Below are 15,423 nucleotides of genomic sequence, written 5' to 3' on the forward strand. Positions count from 1 at the left end.
TCCACCCTGTGTCTGCTAGGCGAAGAAGCTCAGGGGGAACCGAGACAAGGGCCCCCTCAGCCTGTAGAGGACTCCGGATCCACCAGCGAGACTACCCCGGACCTCTCTATTCCCGACTCGGCCCCTCCACAGTGGGGGCCCTCGGGGAGCGCCGTCGGACCCAATGCGGTCCCAGGCAACTTCACCTGGGCGGGATTCTTCGCTGAGCTGCAATCCTGCATCCACGCACAGACAGGGCCACCAGCGGCACAACCACAACCCCCGCCAGTGGTCCAGAACCTCCCAGGCCCCTCCTGGCCTCCACCAGATGAGCCTCCCCTGGACAAATACCTCCCCTTAGGGCCACAGATGACTCGGAGGAGAAATCAGAACCCCTGAAAGAGGGGAAAATCCCTCCAGGAACGGAACCGTATCGAACTATGATGCGCTTCTTTCCAAAAGACGAATTATCAGATCTCGTAGCCACGAGTCTGAAGGCATTGGCCATCCCGGATACATGCAACACAGCAGAGTCCAAGGCAAGCCCCTTCCTGGCCGGGCTCCGCCAGACCTCACTCCATTTCCCTGCACTACAGGCCGTACAACAACTGATCGACCTGGAATGGGCATACCAGTCGAGGGAGGCGCTTCACTCTAGGATGCCAATGACAGACGGCAGGAATCCTCAAGCAGTCTTACGATGTATCAGCTTTGACCTTACAGATGGCTGCTGCTGCGCCATGGTATCACGCGCCTGCCTGGCTATGGCCAGGGACGCAGCTACGCCAATCGAGGCATTAGACCCGGCAATATCATTCCTCACGGATGCAACCTCAGACATGGTATGCATCTCAGCCAGGAGCCTCTCGTCCATAGTGGCAGCTGGAAGACAGCTCTGGCTCCGAAGCTGGTCAGCCGACGCGACCTCTAAGACGAAGCTAACGAGAATGCCCTTTAGAGGAACACTCCTGTTTGGAAGCAAACTGGACAAATTAGCCGACAAATGGGGCGAGTCCCCAGTACCCCGTCTACCGGAGGACAGAAACAAGAGGAACCAACGCCCCTCTCCCCGGGCACCTAAGGGCAGAGGATCCCAGTGTTTTAGACCATACAAAAATGCTTACCAAGCCCCTCGCTCCGCCGGCAGGAGATAGTCCTTTCAGAACAGACACAACAAAAGAGGAGCCGGCTCAGGACCAGGCCCCAGCTGCAACACGAAATGAGAATCAGCAGACCCATCTACAGGAAGAGATCATAGGGGGCAGACTCGCCCTATTCTACCAAAGATGGATCGAAATAACGTTGAACAATTAGGTCCTATCCATCATCCGAGAGGGATACTACCTGGACTTCCACAGCATCCCCCCCGGACAAGTTTGTGATTTCTCCGTGCCACGACCCCTCCAAGAGGAAGGCAGTGGAAACCACACTATTAAAACTCCTCGCCCTAAAGGTAATAACAAAATTCTGGGCACTATTCCATCTACTTCATCGTGCCCAAGAAAGAGAGAACATTCTGGCCCATACGGGACCTCAAGACCATCAATCGCTACCTGAAGGTACGCCGCTTCCGCATGGAAACACTGCATTCGGTCATAAAGGCGGTTCAACCGGGAGAATTCCTGACCTTCCTGGATCTGTCAGAAGCCTATCTCCACATAGCGATCCATCGCATCCATCAGCATTTCCTTCCATGGACAGTCAAAATCTCCATGATACTGGAATTTCTGCAGGAAGGCATGAACAAAGGGTTGTCCCTCAACTCCATCAAGGTGCAACTGGCTGCCCTGGCCAGCTTCAGACCCAGGGTGGATGGCACCAGCCTAGCGGCCCACCCAGATGTCTCCCTTCCTAGCGGGAGCTTCGTTCAGACCAACTCGTGGTCTGTCCCTACAGCATCTGACCTTGAAGACAACGTTCCTCATGGCAATCTGCTCAGCCCGTCGAATCTCCGAACTTCAAGCACTATCATGCCAGGAGCCGTTCCTCAGATTCATGCCGGGATCCATACAGCTGCACACTGTACCCTCCTTGCTGCCAAAGGTGGTTTCTCACTTCCATCTAAACCAAACCATCTCGGTGCCATCTCCAGACGAGCACAAGGACTCTGAAGACTCACGCTTTCTTCTCCACCTGAATGTCGGCAGACTCCTAGTCTGATACCTGGAAAGATTGGAGCCTGTACGAAAGATGGACCGTCTATTCGTTCTTCACAGTGGGAAGAAGCAAGGGGAAGCGGCTTCGCAGGCAACCATAGCCCGCTGGATCAAAGAAGTAATCAAGGCGGCCTACGTAGAGGCAGGCAAGTCTCCACCTCTACAAGTCAAGGCCCATTTCACAAGGGCCCAGGCAGTGTCCTGGGCAGAAACCAAGATGCTGTCACCCGCAGAGATCTGTTGGGCGGCAACGTAGTCATCCATCCACACCTTCTCGAGATTCTATCGCCTGGATGTTCAGGCCAAGGAGGACACAGCATTCACAAGAGCAGTACTAAATGGGCCACGGGCAGCCTCCCACCCAGTTCGGGAGTAGCTTTTGTATATCCCATTGGTCCTGAGTCCATCTGCTACATGCTAGGAAATGTATAAATTACTTATCTGATAATTTCATTTTCCTTAGTGTAGACAGATGGACTCAGCATCCCGCCCATGGCTGCCTCATAATCAAGACTCCTTGGGGGAACCTCCCCCCGAGAGCAACACAAGCACGGGTAAGCCAATCCTTATCTCTAGTTCAGACACCCATATTACCAGGTATTGGTAATTCTCGGTTGAGTGCCCTGGCGGTCTCCAGCTAGAAACCATGTCAACCAATCCGAGTAATCAAGTATCAAGTTAATCAAGTTAACCAAGTTAATCAAAACTATCCAAACACACATATATCCATAATTGCTTCTCGTGGAGAAAACTGAAGAGCAGAGCCTCGTGCACGGGTATATGTAGTGCTGACTTCAGATTGAAATCTGACTCCATCTCCAACTGCTATCAGGAGCACACTATAACCATTGGTCCTGAGTCCATCTGTCTACACTAAGGAAAATGAAATTATCAGGTAAGTAATTTCTACATTTTTCCACATGATGTATGCCCCGGGTCTCCCCAGGACTCTTTTCTCCCCCCCCTCCCCGGCGGGAAACTTTAAAGGGCCAGCCTTCATTTTCGCCTGATTTCATATTGCTGATGCATAAGGCATATTTGGCTAGCCTTATGCCTGTGGGGGATCTGTATCCTCCTCTGGGTAGGCCTGGGGCTGAGCCCTCTCCTCCCGCAAAGGCTTCTAGGCCGGATCCTCCGAAGGTGTCCCGAATTCGGGTGGTACAGGAAGGATCCGGTTCCGGGATCCAGGGGACAGATGCGCTGGGGGATCCGCTTCAGGCGGACGTGGATGAGGAGTCCGAGCGTGTAGCGCAGGTGGAAGGGGATGATCCTCGAGTCCTTAGGCTCTTTAGAAGAGATGAATTGAAACCCATGATCCCGCATGTCCTTGCAGAATTGGGTATACCAGCCAGGGAAACGCTTCAGGATCAGAGCACAATGGATCTGATGCTGTCTGGTCTTCGTCCGCCGGCTAGGACTTTTCCATTTCATCCTATGCTGCTTCAGCTTATGTTTCGGGAATGGGATACTCCGGAAGCTAGCCTTCATGTGGGCCGCGCTATGGACAAATTATATCCGCTGCCGGAGGACTCTCTCGATCTCCTTAAGGTTCCAAAGGTTGATGTGGCAGTATCAGCAGTCACAAAGCGTACAACTATTCCAGTGGTGGAGCCGGCTGCCCTTAAAAGACCCCCAGGATCGTAAGCTTGAGGTTCTCCTTAAACGAATCTTCGAGGTGTCGGCTGTCGGGGTTTGAGCGGCTGTTTGCAGCGGGTGAGTCTCAGGTGGGTACAACAGCTCCTGAGTGCCCGAGAACTTTCCCCGGAGGAGATGGAACAGGCGGAACATCTGGAAGCGGCAGTGGCATATGGGGCGGATGCTCCGTACAATCTTCTGCATACGTCTTCACGCACGATGGCTTCGGCGGTGTCCGCTCGCAGGCTTTTATGGCTCCGTAATTGGTCGGCCGATGTTTCCTCAAAATCGCAGCTAGGGGCGTTTCCGTTTAGGGGGAAATTCCTTTTTGGAGACTATTTGGAGCAGCTTATTAAGTCCTTGGGGGACAATAAGGTGTACAAGCTCCCGGAGGATAGGCCGAAAGCGCCAGGGGTTTTGGTTCCTCTCATTCGCGTTTTCGAGGCCAGTGCCGTTTTCGTCAGTCTAGGCTGGCACCTTTTAGCCAATTCAGACGTCCAGGAGATCTCAGACTTGGTCCAATTCCTTTCACGGCCGTAGGCCCGTCCGCGATGGCGGTATCCCAGGTGCGACAGGAGCCAAATCATCCCAATGAGATAGTGCCGACCCACTTCCCTGTTCCGATTGTCGGAGGACGGCTGTCCCTCTTTTACGAGGAGTGGATCAAAATCACGTCGGACCACTGGGTTCTAAGCATTATAGAACGCGGCTACGCCTTAGAGTTTGCTCGTCCCTTGCGCGATCTATTCCTCGTGTCCCCATGTGGGTCCCTGGTAAAAAGGCGTCAATTATCTCTGACTCTTCGTCGGTTGCTGGACCTAGGAGCAGTGATCCTGGTTCTTTCGGATGAAGTTCGGACTGGCAGATATTCGATTTACTTCCTAGTGCCGAAGTAGGAGGGCTCCTTCCATCCGATTTTGGATCTAAAGAAGGTCAACAGAGCTCTACGCGTGCCCCGGTTTCGTATGGAGACACTGCGTTCTGTAATCGCCTCCGTCAAAAGCAAGGAATTTCTGGCGTCGCTCGATTTAACGGAAGCATACCTGCACATTGCGATTCGAGAGGATCATCAGCGGTATCTTCGGTTCATGATCCTTGGCAAGCATTACCAATTTCAAGCCCTTCCCTTCGGTCTCGCTACTGCCCCGCGCACCTTTACCAAGGTGATGGTGGTTGTGGCGGCAGCTCTCTGATGAGAGGGGATCCTGGTCCGTCCCGACTTGGACGATTGGCTCATCCGAGTGAAGTTGGAGGAGCTATGCGTGGCGGTGGTTGCCAAGGTGGTGCAGTCTCTTCAATCCCTGGAATGGATAATGAATTCTGCCAAGAGCCAATTGTCCCCTGCTCAGGTCCTGGATTTTTTGGGGGCCAGGTTCAATACGCGGCTCGGGAAATTCTTTCTTATGCAGGAAAGGATAGAAAAGCTCATGTCTCAGGTTCAGCGGCTATTGTCTCTACCACTTCCCAAGGCGTGGAAATACTTGCAAGTGCTTGGTTCAGTGTAGCTTGGTGGTTGATCCCCGAACACTTGTCTTGGGGAGTGGATCTGGAAGTCCTTCAGTGGCTTGTTGTGACGACGGATGCCAGCCTTTCCGGTTGGGGGGCAGTTTGCGGATCTCAGGCGGCACAAGGCCAATGGACGCAGCAGGAGGCGCAATGGTCCATCAACCATCTGGAGACGAGGGCGGTTCGATTTGCATTACAGAAGTTCCTGCCTCTGGTTCATCGTCAGTCAGTGAGAATTCTCTCCGACAATGCAACGACGGTGGCATACATCAACTGGCAAGGAGGAACAAAGAGCCATCCTGTGGCTTCAGAAGCGGACGAGCTCATGGCCTGGACAGAGGTTCATCTTCTCAGGATAGCGGCTTCTCATATAGCCAAGGTCGACAACGTTCAAGCGGATTTTCTGAGCCATCAAAGATTGGATGCCGGAGAGAGGGAACTGTCCAACGAGGCATTCCAGTTGACCACTCATCGGTGGGGGCTTCCCCATTTGGATTTACTGGTGACAAGGGGGAACGCCAAAGCACTGTGCTTCTTCAGTCGCAGAAGGGAGCAAGGGGTGGAAGGAGTGGATGCCCTTGTCCTTCCGTGGCCTCGTGGCATTCTGCTCTATGCATTCCCTCCTTGGCCTCTGGTAGGCAAGGTCATGAGAAGAATAGAGGCCCACCCGGGGACAGTGGTGCTGGTCGCTCCGGAATGGCCACGGAGGTCGTGGTTCACGGATCTTCGCAACCTAGCAGTGGATGGCCCGCTCCGTCTGGGTCACCTTCCCTGCGGCAGGGTCTGGGTCACCTTCCCTGCAGCAGGGTCCAGTATATTTCGACCAGGTGTATCGCTTTTGTCTAGCGGCTTGGCTTATGAGAGGCGGCAGTTGAGAAAGAAAGGGTATCCGGATTCGGTGATTTTCACTCTTTTGCGGGCTTGCAAAACGTCCACCTCTCTTATGTATGTTCAAGTCTGGAAAGTTTTTGACTCTTGGTGTAGTGCATCGAAAGTTTCCCCTAGGTGGGCCTCGATAGCCCACATTCTAGCCTTCTTGCAGGAGGGTTTGGAGAAGGGGCTAGCTTTCAGTTTGCTATGGGTTCAAGTGGCGGTGTTAGGCTGTTTGTGTGGAAAAGTGGACGGAGCTTCTATAGCGGCTCATCCAGATGTGGTATGTTTCCTTCAAGGTGCTAAGCACTTGAATCCACCACGTCAGGCTGTTTGTCCATCCTGGAGTTTAAATTTGGTCCTTTGGACGTTGTGTGCACCTCCGTTTGAACCACTCCGGTGCATTACTCTGAAGGATCTTACGCTCAAAATGGTGTTTATGGTGGCAATCTGCTCGGCTCGGAGAGTTTTGGAGATTCAGGCTCTGCCTTGTCGCGAACCTTTTCTTTGGTTTTCCGATTCTGGCGTTTCTCTGAGAACAGTACCATCTTTTCTTCCAAAGGTTGTTTTGGCTTTTCACGTGAACCAGTCCGTTGAATTGCCTGCTTTTCCGAATTTGGATCAAAGTTCTCTGCATGCACGGGAACTGAAGCGTTTGGATGTCAGGCGGACGCTGCTGCATTACTTGGAGGTCACTAACGACTTTCGCCTGTCGGATCATCTCTTTGTCTTGTGGACCGGTCCCAAGAAAGGACATACAGCTTCCAAAACTACTATTGCTCGGTGGTTGAAGGAGGCTATTGCTTTAAGGTACCTATGTCACGGGCAAGCTGTTCCAGACAGTCTAAAAGCTCATTCGCTTCATTCTCAGGCTGCGTCATTGGCAGAAAGTCAGTTGATTTCAACCCAGGGAAAATCTGTAAGGTGGCGACTTGGAAATCTTAGCATACTTTTGCTTGGCATTACCACTTGGATGTTGGGGCTCCAGCTTCCGAGAGTTCAGTGCCGGGAAAAATAGCGGAAACTATTCTAAAGATCAAAATCGTAGATCATATAGAAAGACATGGTTTAATGGCACACAGTCAACATGGATTTACCCAAGGGAAATCTTGCCTAACAAATCTGCTTCATTTTTTTGAAGGGGTTAATAAACATGTGGATAAAGGTGAACCCATAGATATAGTGTATTTGGATTTTCAAAAGGCGTTTGACAAAGTCCCTCATGAGAGGCTTCTAAGAAAACTAAAAAGTCATGGGATAGGAGGCAAATGTCCTTTCATGGATTACAAACTGGTTAAAAGACAGAAAACAGAGGTGGATTAAATGGTCAGTTTTCTCAGTGGAAAAGGGTAAACAGTGGAGTGCCTCAGGGATCAGTGCTTTTCAAAATATTTATAAATGATCTGGAAAGGAATTCGACAAGTGAGGTTATCAAATTTGTGGATGATACAAAATTATTCAGAGAAGTTAAATCACAAGCAGATTATGATGGATTACAGGAGGACCTTGCAAGACTGGAAGATTGGGCATCCAAATGGCAGATGAAATTTAATGTGGACAAGTGCAAGGTATTGCATATAGGGAAAAATAACCTTTGCTGTAGTTACTGGATGTTAGGTTTTATTTTTATTTATTTATTTATTTAACAGTTTTTATATACCGGCATTCGTAGGACACATCATGTCGGTTCACAAGTAACTGAGAAAGGAAATTACAATGAATGAGGATGGAGGGCTAACTGGGAAATAGTTGGACAATATACGAAACTGGATAACATATGAAAGTACAGGATAGAAAGTCAACGAGCAGGGATACAACTTTGTTGAACGACATGGAATTTGCTTCTCCATGTTAAGATTAAATATGCATAAGCAATGTTAAGGAGGCGTGTGTGTGCACTTATAAACTTAGTATATGAACTTATTTACAGTATAAAGGAGGCATGTGCACTTATGTACAATTATATGCAGGGGGAAGAGGGAGGGAGCGAGGAGGGGAAAGGAGGAGGGGGTGGAGGGAACAAGGAAACATTATGGCTCTAATGGCCCTAATATAGAACATAAGGTTCTATATTAGGAGCTACCACCCAAGTAAAAGAGCTAGGCATCATAGTGGATAATACTTTGAAATCTTTTCAGTGTGTTGCAGCAGTCAAAAAAGCAAACAGAATGTTAGGAATTATTAGGAAGGGAATGGTTAATAAAACAGAAAATGTCATAATGCCTCTGTATCGCTCCATGGTGAGACCGCACCTTGAACACCGTGTATAGTTCTTGTCGCCACATCTCAAAAAAGATATAGTTGCGATGGAGAAGGTACAGAGAAGGACAACCAAAATGATAAAGGGGATGGAACAGCTCCCCTATGAGGAAAGGCTGAAGAGGTGTAAGGGCTGTTCAGCTTGGAGGAGAGACAGCTGAGGTGGGATATGATAGAGGTCTTTAAGTTCATGAGGTCTTGCACGAATAGATGTGAATCGGTTGTTTACACTTTCGGATAATAGAAGGACTAGGGGGCATTCCATGAAGTTAGCAAGTAGCCCATTTAAGACTAATAGGAGAAAATTATTTTTCACTCAATGCACAATTAAGGTCTGGAATTTGTTGCCAGAGGATGTGGTTAGTGCAGTTAGTGTAGCTGGGTTAAAAAAAGGTTTGGATAAGTTCTTGGAGGAGAAGTCCATTAACTGCTATTAATCAAGTTTACTTAGGGAATATCCACTGCTATTAATTGCATCAGTAGCATAGGATCTTCTTAGTGTTAGGGTAATTGCCAGGTTCTTGTGGCCTGGTTTGGCCTGTGTTGGAAACAGGATACTGGGCTTGATGGACCCTAGATCTGACCCAGCATGGCAATTTCTTATGTTCTTATGTTCTTATACTTTTTGAATCTCTCTCCTCCAGATTCTGAAATGACGCCGTGGTCATTCAGAAAGTTCAATGCATCACATTTAAAGTCAATAGAGTTGTGTTGAACTAATAATTCCATGAAATATCGATATTCCTCATGTGTGCTGCACTTAAGAATTCTCTGGAAGCCTTTACACTTTACATGGCAAGTTCTTATGTGTTGACGGCCATTTTCATATCCAAAAAGATAAGGACATTTTAAACTGACTCCACCTATCTACACAGAGGTCATTTTTCAAAGGGTTTAGGAGTATAACTTTAGTAGTAAGGAACCTAAATTGACCTATTTGAAAATTGACTAGGACTGTATTCCTAAATTTAGGTGCCTAGTTTCACAATGGAGGCAAATTTAGGGAAGGGAAACAATTTAAGAATTTAGCACTGATTTTCAGCCCTAGAAACCTAACTTGGGGGTCATTTAATAATTTGCATTAAGGTGGTAAATGTGGTACCGCAAAGATAACGTGGAATTTCAATCAACTCATAAGTATATGTATAGGCGCTAATTTCTCAGGGCACCGAGAAAGTGCACAGAAAAGCAGTTTTACTGCTTTTCTGTGCACCCTCTGACTTAATATCATGGCGATATTAAGTTGGAGGTCCCGAAAGTTACAAAAAGTTAAAAAAAAAAAAAAAAATTTGAAGTTGGCCCGCTGCTCGTGGGTTGAAAACCGGACGCTTAATTTTGACGGCGTCCGGTTTCCGAACCCGTGGCTGTCAGCGGGTTTGAGAACCTGCGCCGGCAAAATTGAGCGTCAGCTGTCAAACCTGCTGACAGCCGCTGCTCCTGTCCAAAAAGAGGCACTAGGGACGCGCTAGTGTCCCTAGTGCCTCTTTTTATCTATTTTTACCACCGACCCTAATTTGAATACTGAATCTCCTGCAGACTTTATTGTATCGGCCCGTCAGGTGATTCTTTTGTTCATATCGGGCTATCTAGATTAACCTGGATCAAGTGTCGGTACTGTTTGATGCTTTCATGTTGCATGAGAAAGGGCTGTTTTTCCTGATGGGCCTTCTTCTATCCCTTTCATTTCCAGAAGGGACTGGTCGACTCTTCTTTGAATTCTACCGTCTCCTCCATGAAGCCAGGCCAAAGGAGGGAGATGAGCGGCCATTCTTCTGGCTCTTCGAGAATGTGGTAGCCATGGGAGTGAGTGACAAGAGAGACATCTCACGTTTCCTTGAGGTAGACTACTCTTACCGATCAGTCAGTCAATAACTCTGCATGTAGAAAAGCCCTTGTTGTCGAAGCTGAGAGTGAGGTGTCCCACAGTGCACTGACAGGAGAGGAGTTAACACTTCTGAAAAGTTCTACCAGATTATTGGGAAAGATGTGTGTCACTTCTGATCTGAGGGAGGAGATCCTGAAATATGGCATCCAAAGCCCATTTTTGTATACAGCCATTGTAACAATCATTTTACTGGATTTCAAAATACCTGTATGTAAAATTTCAGAGGGGAGAAGGATAAATTTGTACATTTTTGCCCCAAATATCTTTGCTTGGAATTCCTTGCCCCATGCAAACAGTCTTCCTTTGGCTACCAAATCATTTAAGTATTTTAGCCCCACCAACTCTTAGAGTCCACCCCCTTCCCTACCCCTTATCATTTAAGCTCCAGCTTTTGAAGGTGATACATTTTACTATACTTATGTCTTTAACATGTATTACAGAATATGGAATTAAAGAGAACCTGCCCTGCTGAAGCTGAGAGAAAGCAATGCCTGGTTGTAGTATGGCTGCAGGCATTCAAACCCCTTGCTGTCTCTAGTGTACAAGTGTCAAACCACTATCCTTGAAGGTTGCAAACAGGTCTTCTTTTCAAGATATTCCCAATGAATAGGCCTGAAATATATCTGCATGAATTGCCTGAGTTATATGCAAATATACCTCATACACACTAATTAGGGATGGACTGAAAACCAGACTGGTTTATGGCTTTCAAGGATTGCAGTCTGATACCCCTGTTTTATTGTTATCCATGAAATGGGTAACTGGAACAGAGCAAGATGTGAAACTCAATTTTCAGACATTGCTTCTTGTTTCATGGATTTTTGCCAAGGATAGCTAACTGGCAGGGGAGGAATATATTTTTGAATATCATGGATAAAAGATTGAACTGTCCTTGGATGCTGTAAGAACATTTTTCTACTCATTCCTATGCCTCTGTGATCTCTGCTTTGGTAATACCCCCAGCCCTGAGCAGTCTGGGCCTGGAATCCAATCCAGATTTCTTGTATGGCTCCATGTGGTGCAGACTGCTGTGCTTTCAGAATGGGTCCTCCAAATTAGGACCACAGACAAAACCACACAAACAGCAGAGAAAACCATAAAGTTTACATGTGGTAAATAAAGCTATTTTGTGCTTTGTTTGACATTTCTAATATATTGAAGGAAAGTTGCTTTGGTATACTGTCACCTATCTCAGCTGCTTGCTTGTTTATATGTGAACATATGTAGCATGTTATCACCAAGGCAGAGTCTGAATGACTGATCCTGAGACATTTAATGATTCCTACAAGAAAATTAGAGAAATGGTGCTTCGCAACTCATTATTGGATGTTTTTTATATTTATTTAGAGGTTTTTCTCATCTGTTCATGGCAAAATATATATGTGTTCTTGTTTCTCTTGTTCTAGGATGCATAAACTAAGACCATAATTGAGGGGCTAAGAAAGAATGTGCATTTTATACTAGTTTTAATAATTTACTACAGTATAATGGTCCTTTTTTTTTGGTAATTGTTATGCCAGCAAATTGCAGTAAGCACCAATCAAAAAAATCAGCCCCATTTGAGCATATTTTGGTCCTTGTAATTCTACTGAAATTGAAACTTCATGCCACCATTTTGGTCTAGTTCCAATTCTCTTAGGACAAGCAGGATGGTAGTCCTCACAGATGAGTGACATCATCAGATGGAGCCTGGCACGGAAAATTTTTGTCAAAGTTACTAGAAGCTTTGACTGGCACACTGAGCATGCCCAGCTTGCCACTATCTGCATGTCCACACGAGGTCTCCCTTCAGTCTCTTTTTTTCTGCAGTGAGTGCCTCGTGGTTTTGGAGCTCAGCTTCACAAGAGATTCTTTTCATGTTACTTGTCAGTTTTTCTGCCGTCCAAATGCCAGGTCCCCCTTCTCCAGACGGTGTTCTTTCCTTGGCGCAGTAGCATAAATTTCCTCCTTTCTCTGCGGTTAATTACCAGCGTGTCTCTTCTTGGTGGACCCAGGTCATCAACCACTCGCCGGTTATTTTTTTCTTTTTTCATGGCATCATCCTGTTTTCGCTGCTGCCCCCATTGCCCGCGGACCATGTCCATCATGGATCCGCATGAGGTTTGTATCCTCTACCTGGGGGCATCACACGACGTCCAAGGATATCAGCTGTGCGACCAGATGACCCCCCAAGTGCCGTCGTGCGCAGCTCGATAAAATGGAGAAACTTTTTGGTCCCAAAAGGTCTGCTGCATCCATACCCGCATGTGAGTCATCGACTCCCCGGGGTCGAGGGGAACTGCTCGATACACTTTCCCTCTCTATATTCCCAGCAGCAGCATCCAAGGACCGGGGAGACCGTCATTGCTCCTCCATGGTTTCACCATGTTGAAGGACGTCTGGATCCTCAGCCTCCTCGGTGCCGAGGAAGGACGGGGCCGAGTATCGTGGGAGATCCCAGAAACTCCGACAACGGTCACCTTGAACACACGGCACCGGTGACTGCTGTGAATCGACCCCGTGGTGAGGAGGCCCCTTCCTCCAACAGGCCCGGGAGTCCCAGGCGTTCCCCATCAGTACCGGTGCCAGGCACCTTGCCTCCTCAGAACTCTGAGGTGCTGGTGACACCTTGTCCCCTTCCATCAGTCCTATCCTCTCAGGACGTCCAGGAGGAGTTGGACCGCAGGGTGCAGAGTGTGGTGCTCCGAGTTCTACGGAGCATTGAGCCGCCCCCGCCACCGGCCCCCATACTGGTGCTGGAGCCCGCACCATCTTTCTTGGCACCCCTGCTCTAGCGTCTGGACATCCTACTTGGAGCCCTCCCGACACAACCAGTGCCTGAGGGACCTTCGGATCCCCAGCAGCCACCACTGCCCCCCTTGGGAGCGATCCCAATCTTTGGGTCCTCCAAGGAGGCAGACACGCATTGACCTTCCGGCCTCTTGAGACCTTCGGTGCTGCCGCTGGGGCCATCAGTGCCTTCAGTGCCCAGATCTGGGGATTTGCGCAGACCTCACCTGTGCAGGGCCCACGGGGACCTCAGTGAGGAGGAGGGTCCGTATGGTCCATTGGGGGATGACTTTTCCGACTCTTTCGCCGAGGTATCTGACAACCCTCTCTCGGAACCTTTGCCTTTGGAGGAAAGGCGTCAGTCTCCCCCGGAGGACCTCTCCTTCATGGGTTTTGTACGAGTCATGGCAGAGGCCATCCCCTTCCTACTCGTCACGGAGGAGGATGCTAGATATAAGATGTTGGAGGTCCTCCAATTTGTCGATGCCCCAAAGGAGATAGTGGCTGTTCCTATCCATGAATTTTCAAGGACCTTCTTCGGATGTGGAAACACCTGATTTCTATTTCTCCAGTAAATAGAAAGGTGGATGCCACCTACTTGGTGCAGCAGGCCTTGGGTTTTGAGAGACGCCATCTCCCTCACCAGTCTGTGTAGTGGAGTCTGCTTTCAAAAAGGCCAAACTCTCCCACAGCCATGCTCAGCCCCTCTGGGGCGAGAACATAGGGAGTTATATGCCTTGGTAGGAAGGTCTTTCAGGGTATCATGCTCATCGCCCAGATAGCCTCCTATCAGTTGTACATGACCCAGTGCAACCGGAACCTGTGGAAACAGGTCTAGGAACTTGCCAGCCACAGCAGCCACAAGATTCATTTTCCGCGATTACACAACAGAATCTTGAAGCCGGAAAACACAAGGTGAGATCCACCTGGCTGCTGTTTTTGAGACAGCAGCCAGGGTGGCCGCTTTGGGCATCAGTGCTTGTAGGATTGCCTGGCTCCATGCTTCCAACCTATGGCCAGAGGTCCAGGAGAAGTTAGCTGACCTCCCCTGTACAGGAGAGAATCTTTTTGGGGACAAGGTCAGGGATGCGATTGCCCAATTGAAGGGTCACTATGAAACTCTTCAGTAGCTTTCCGCCAGCGCTTCGGACCCACCGTCCTCTGTCAGGAAACCTTCCTGACCAATTTCTAGGAAGTCTTTCTATAGGTAGCGAAAGTATTATCCCACTGCCTCCCAGACTTTCACGTCCTGTACTAGTTCCAGGGGCCACTCCCGTAAACAGCGAACTCCTAGATCCCAGCCAGCCCCCCAAAAGGCCCTGGCTATGGGGTTTTGACTGGAGGTGAGGGAGCACGAGTCAGTGTCAGTGGCATCCGATCCTCCAGTGGGGGGGCAAACTTCTTTGCTTCACGCATCACTGGTCAATCATTACATCGGACCAATGGGTCCTCACCATAGTTCATCAGGGGTATCAACTAAATTTCAGAGAAATATCGGAGGACTCTCCCCCAACCGACTTTCAAATCTGCAAAGCTTAGCCAAGTAAGGGAACATATAATATCAACAGCGGGAACAAAAGTGTGGAATACATTACCTACTCCAGTGAGATTACAGGTGGACAAAAAAAAAAATTCAAGGCGGAATTGAAAACATTGTTGTTTAAATGTGCCTAAACAGAGGTTGAGCATTAGAAATGCATGGGCTTATCCTTTTTCTTTGTTCTTTTTCTCTTTTAACCAATATCGATCTCATTTTAGTAAAATATTTGAAGTCTTTATTTATTCTTTATATTTGTTTTTAAGGAATTTTAAGGTAATCTGTTTTTTATTATAGTTTTATGATGTTATTTTTAACAGCTAACATATTTTCTGTGCTTCCTCTTTTTAGTAATGATAGCTGTTATTTCTTTTATTAATCTAATATATTTTCCCTGTTAATATAATTGTACACCGTTGTGAAGGCTTTGCCGATGCGATGGTATAGAAAAACTATAAACTATGTCCATCGTGGGATTCGTCCACCCAGCTGGACATACTCTTAACAGAGCTCTCCATCCTCCTAACAGCGAGAGGAGTAGAACCCGTTTCCTGTCACCAGCAGGGTCGAGGATTCTATTCGAGGTATTTCCTGATACCCAAGAGAATGTGAGGCTTGTGCCCCATTCTCAATCTCAGGGCATTGAGCAAATTCCTCCGAAGAGAAAAGTTCAAAGTGGTTTCTCTGGGCACTCTTATCCCCCTACTTAGGAAGGGGGACTGGCTTTGCTCCCTCGACCTCAAAGATGCCTATGCCCACATAGCCATCTTCCCCAGACACAGGAAGTATATTCGCTTTGTGATGGGACAGGCTTACTACCAGTACAG

General features: G+C 48.2%; 1 protein-coding gene across 2 annotated transcripts in view; it reads left to right on the forward strand.

Moving 5' to 3' along the window:
• The window catches only part of DNMT3A (DNA methyltransferase 3 alpha), a 502,482-nt gene that overhangs the window by 326,426 nt on the left and 160,633 nt on the right, over positions 1-15,423 (forward strand). For both annotated transcript variants that reach the window (XM_029596281.1, XM_029596280.1), the window contains exon 14: positions 10,096-10,244. In XM_029596281.1, the coding sequence (XP_029452141.1) occupies positions 10,096-10,244 (149 nt within the window). The remainder of the gene's footprint in view (positions 1-10,095; positions 10,245-15,423) is intronic.

Source organism: Rhinatrema bivittatum, chromosome 3 (genome assembly GCF_901001135.1).
Source record: "Rhinatrema bivittatum chromosome 3, aRhiBiv1.1, whole genome shotgun sequence".
Lineage (NCBI taxonomy): Eukaryota > Metazoa > Chordata > Amphibia > Gymnophiona > Rhinatrematidae > Rhinatrema > Rhinatrema bivittatum.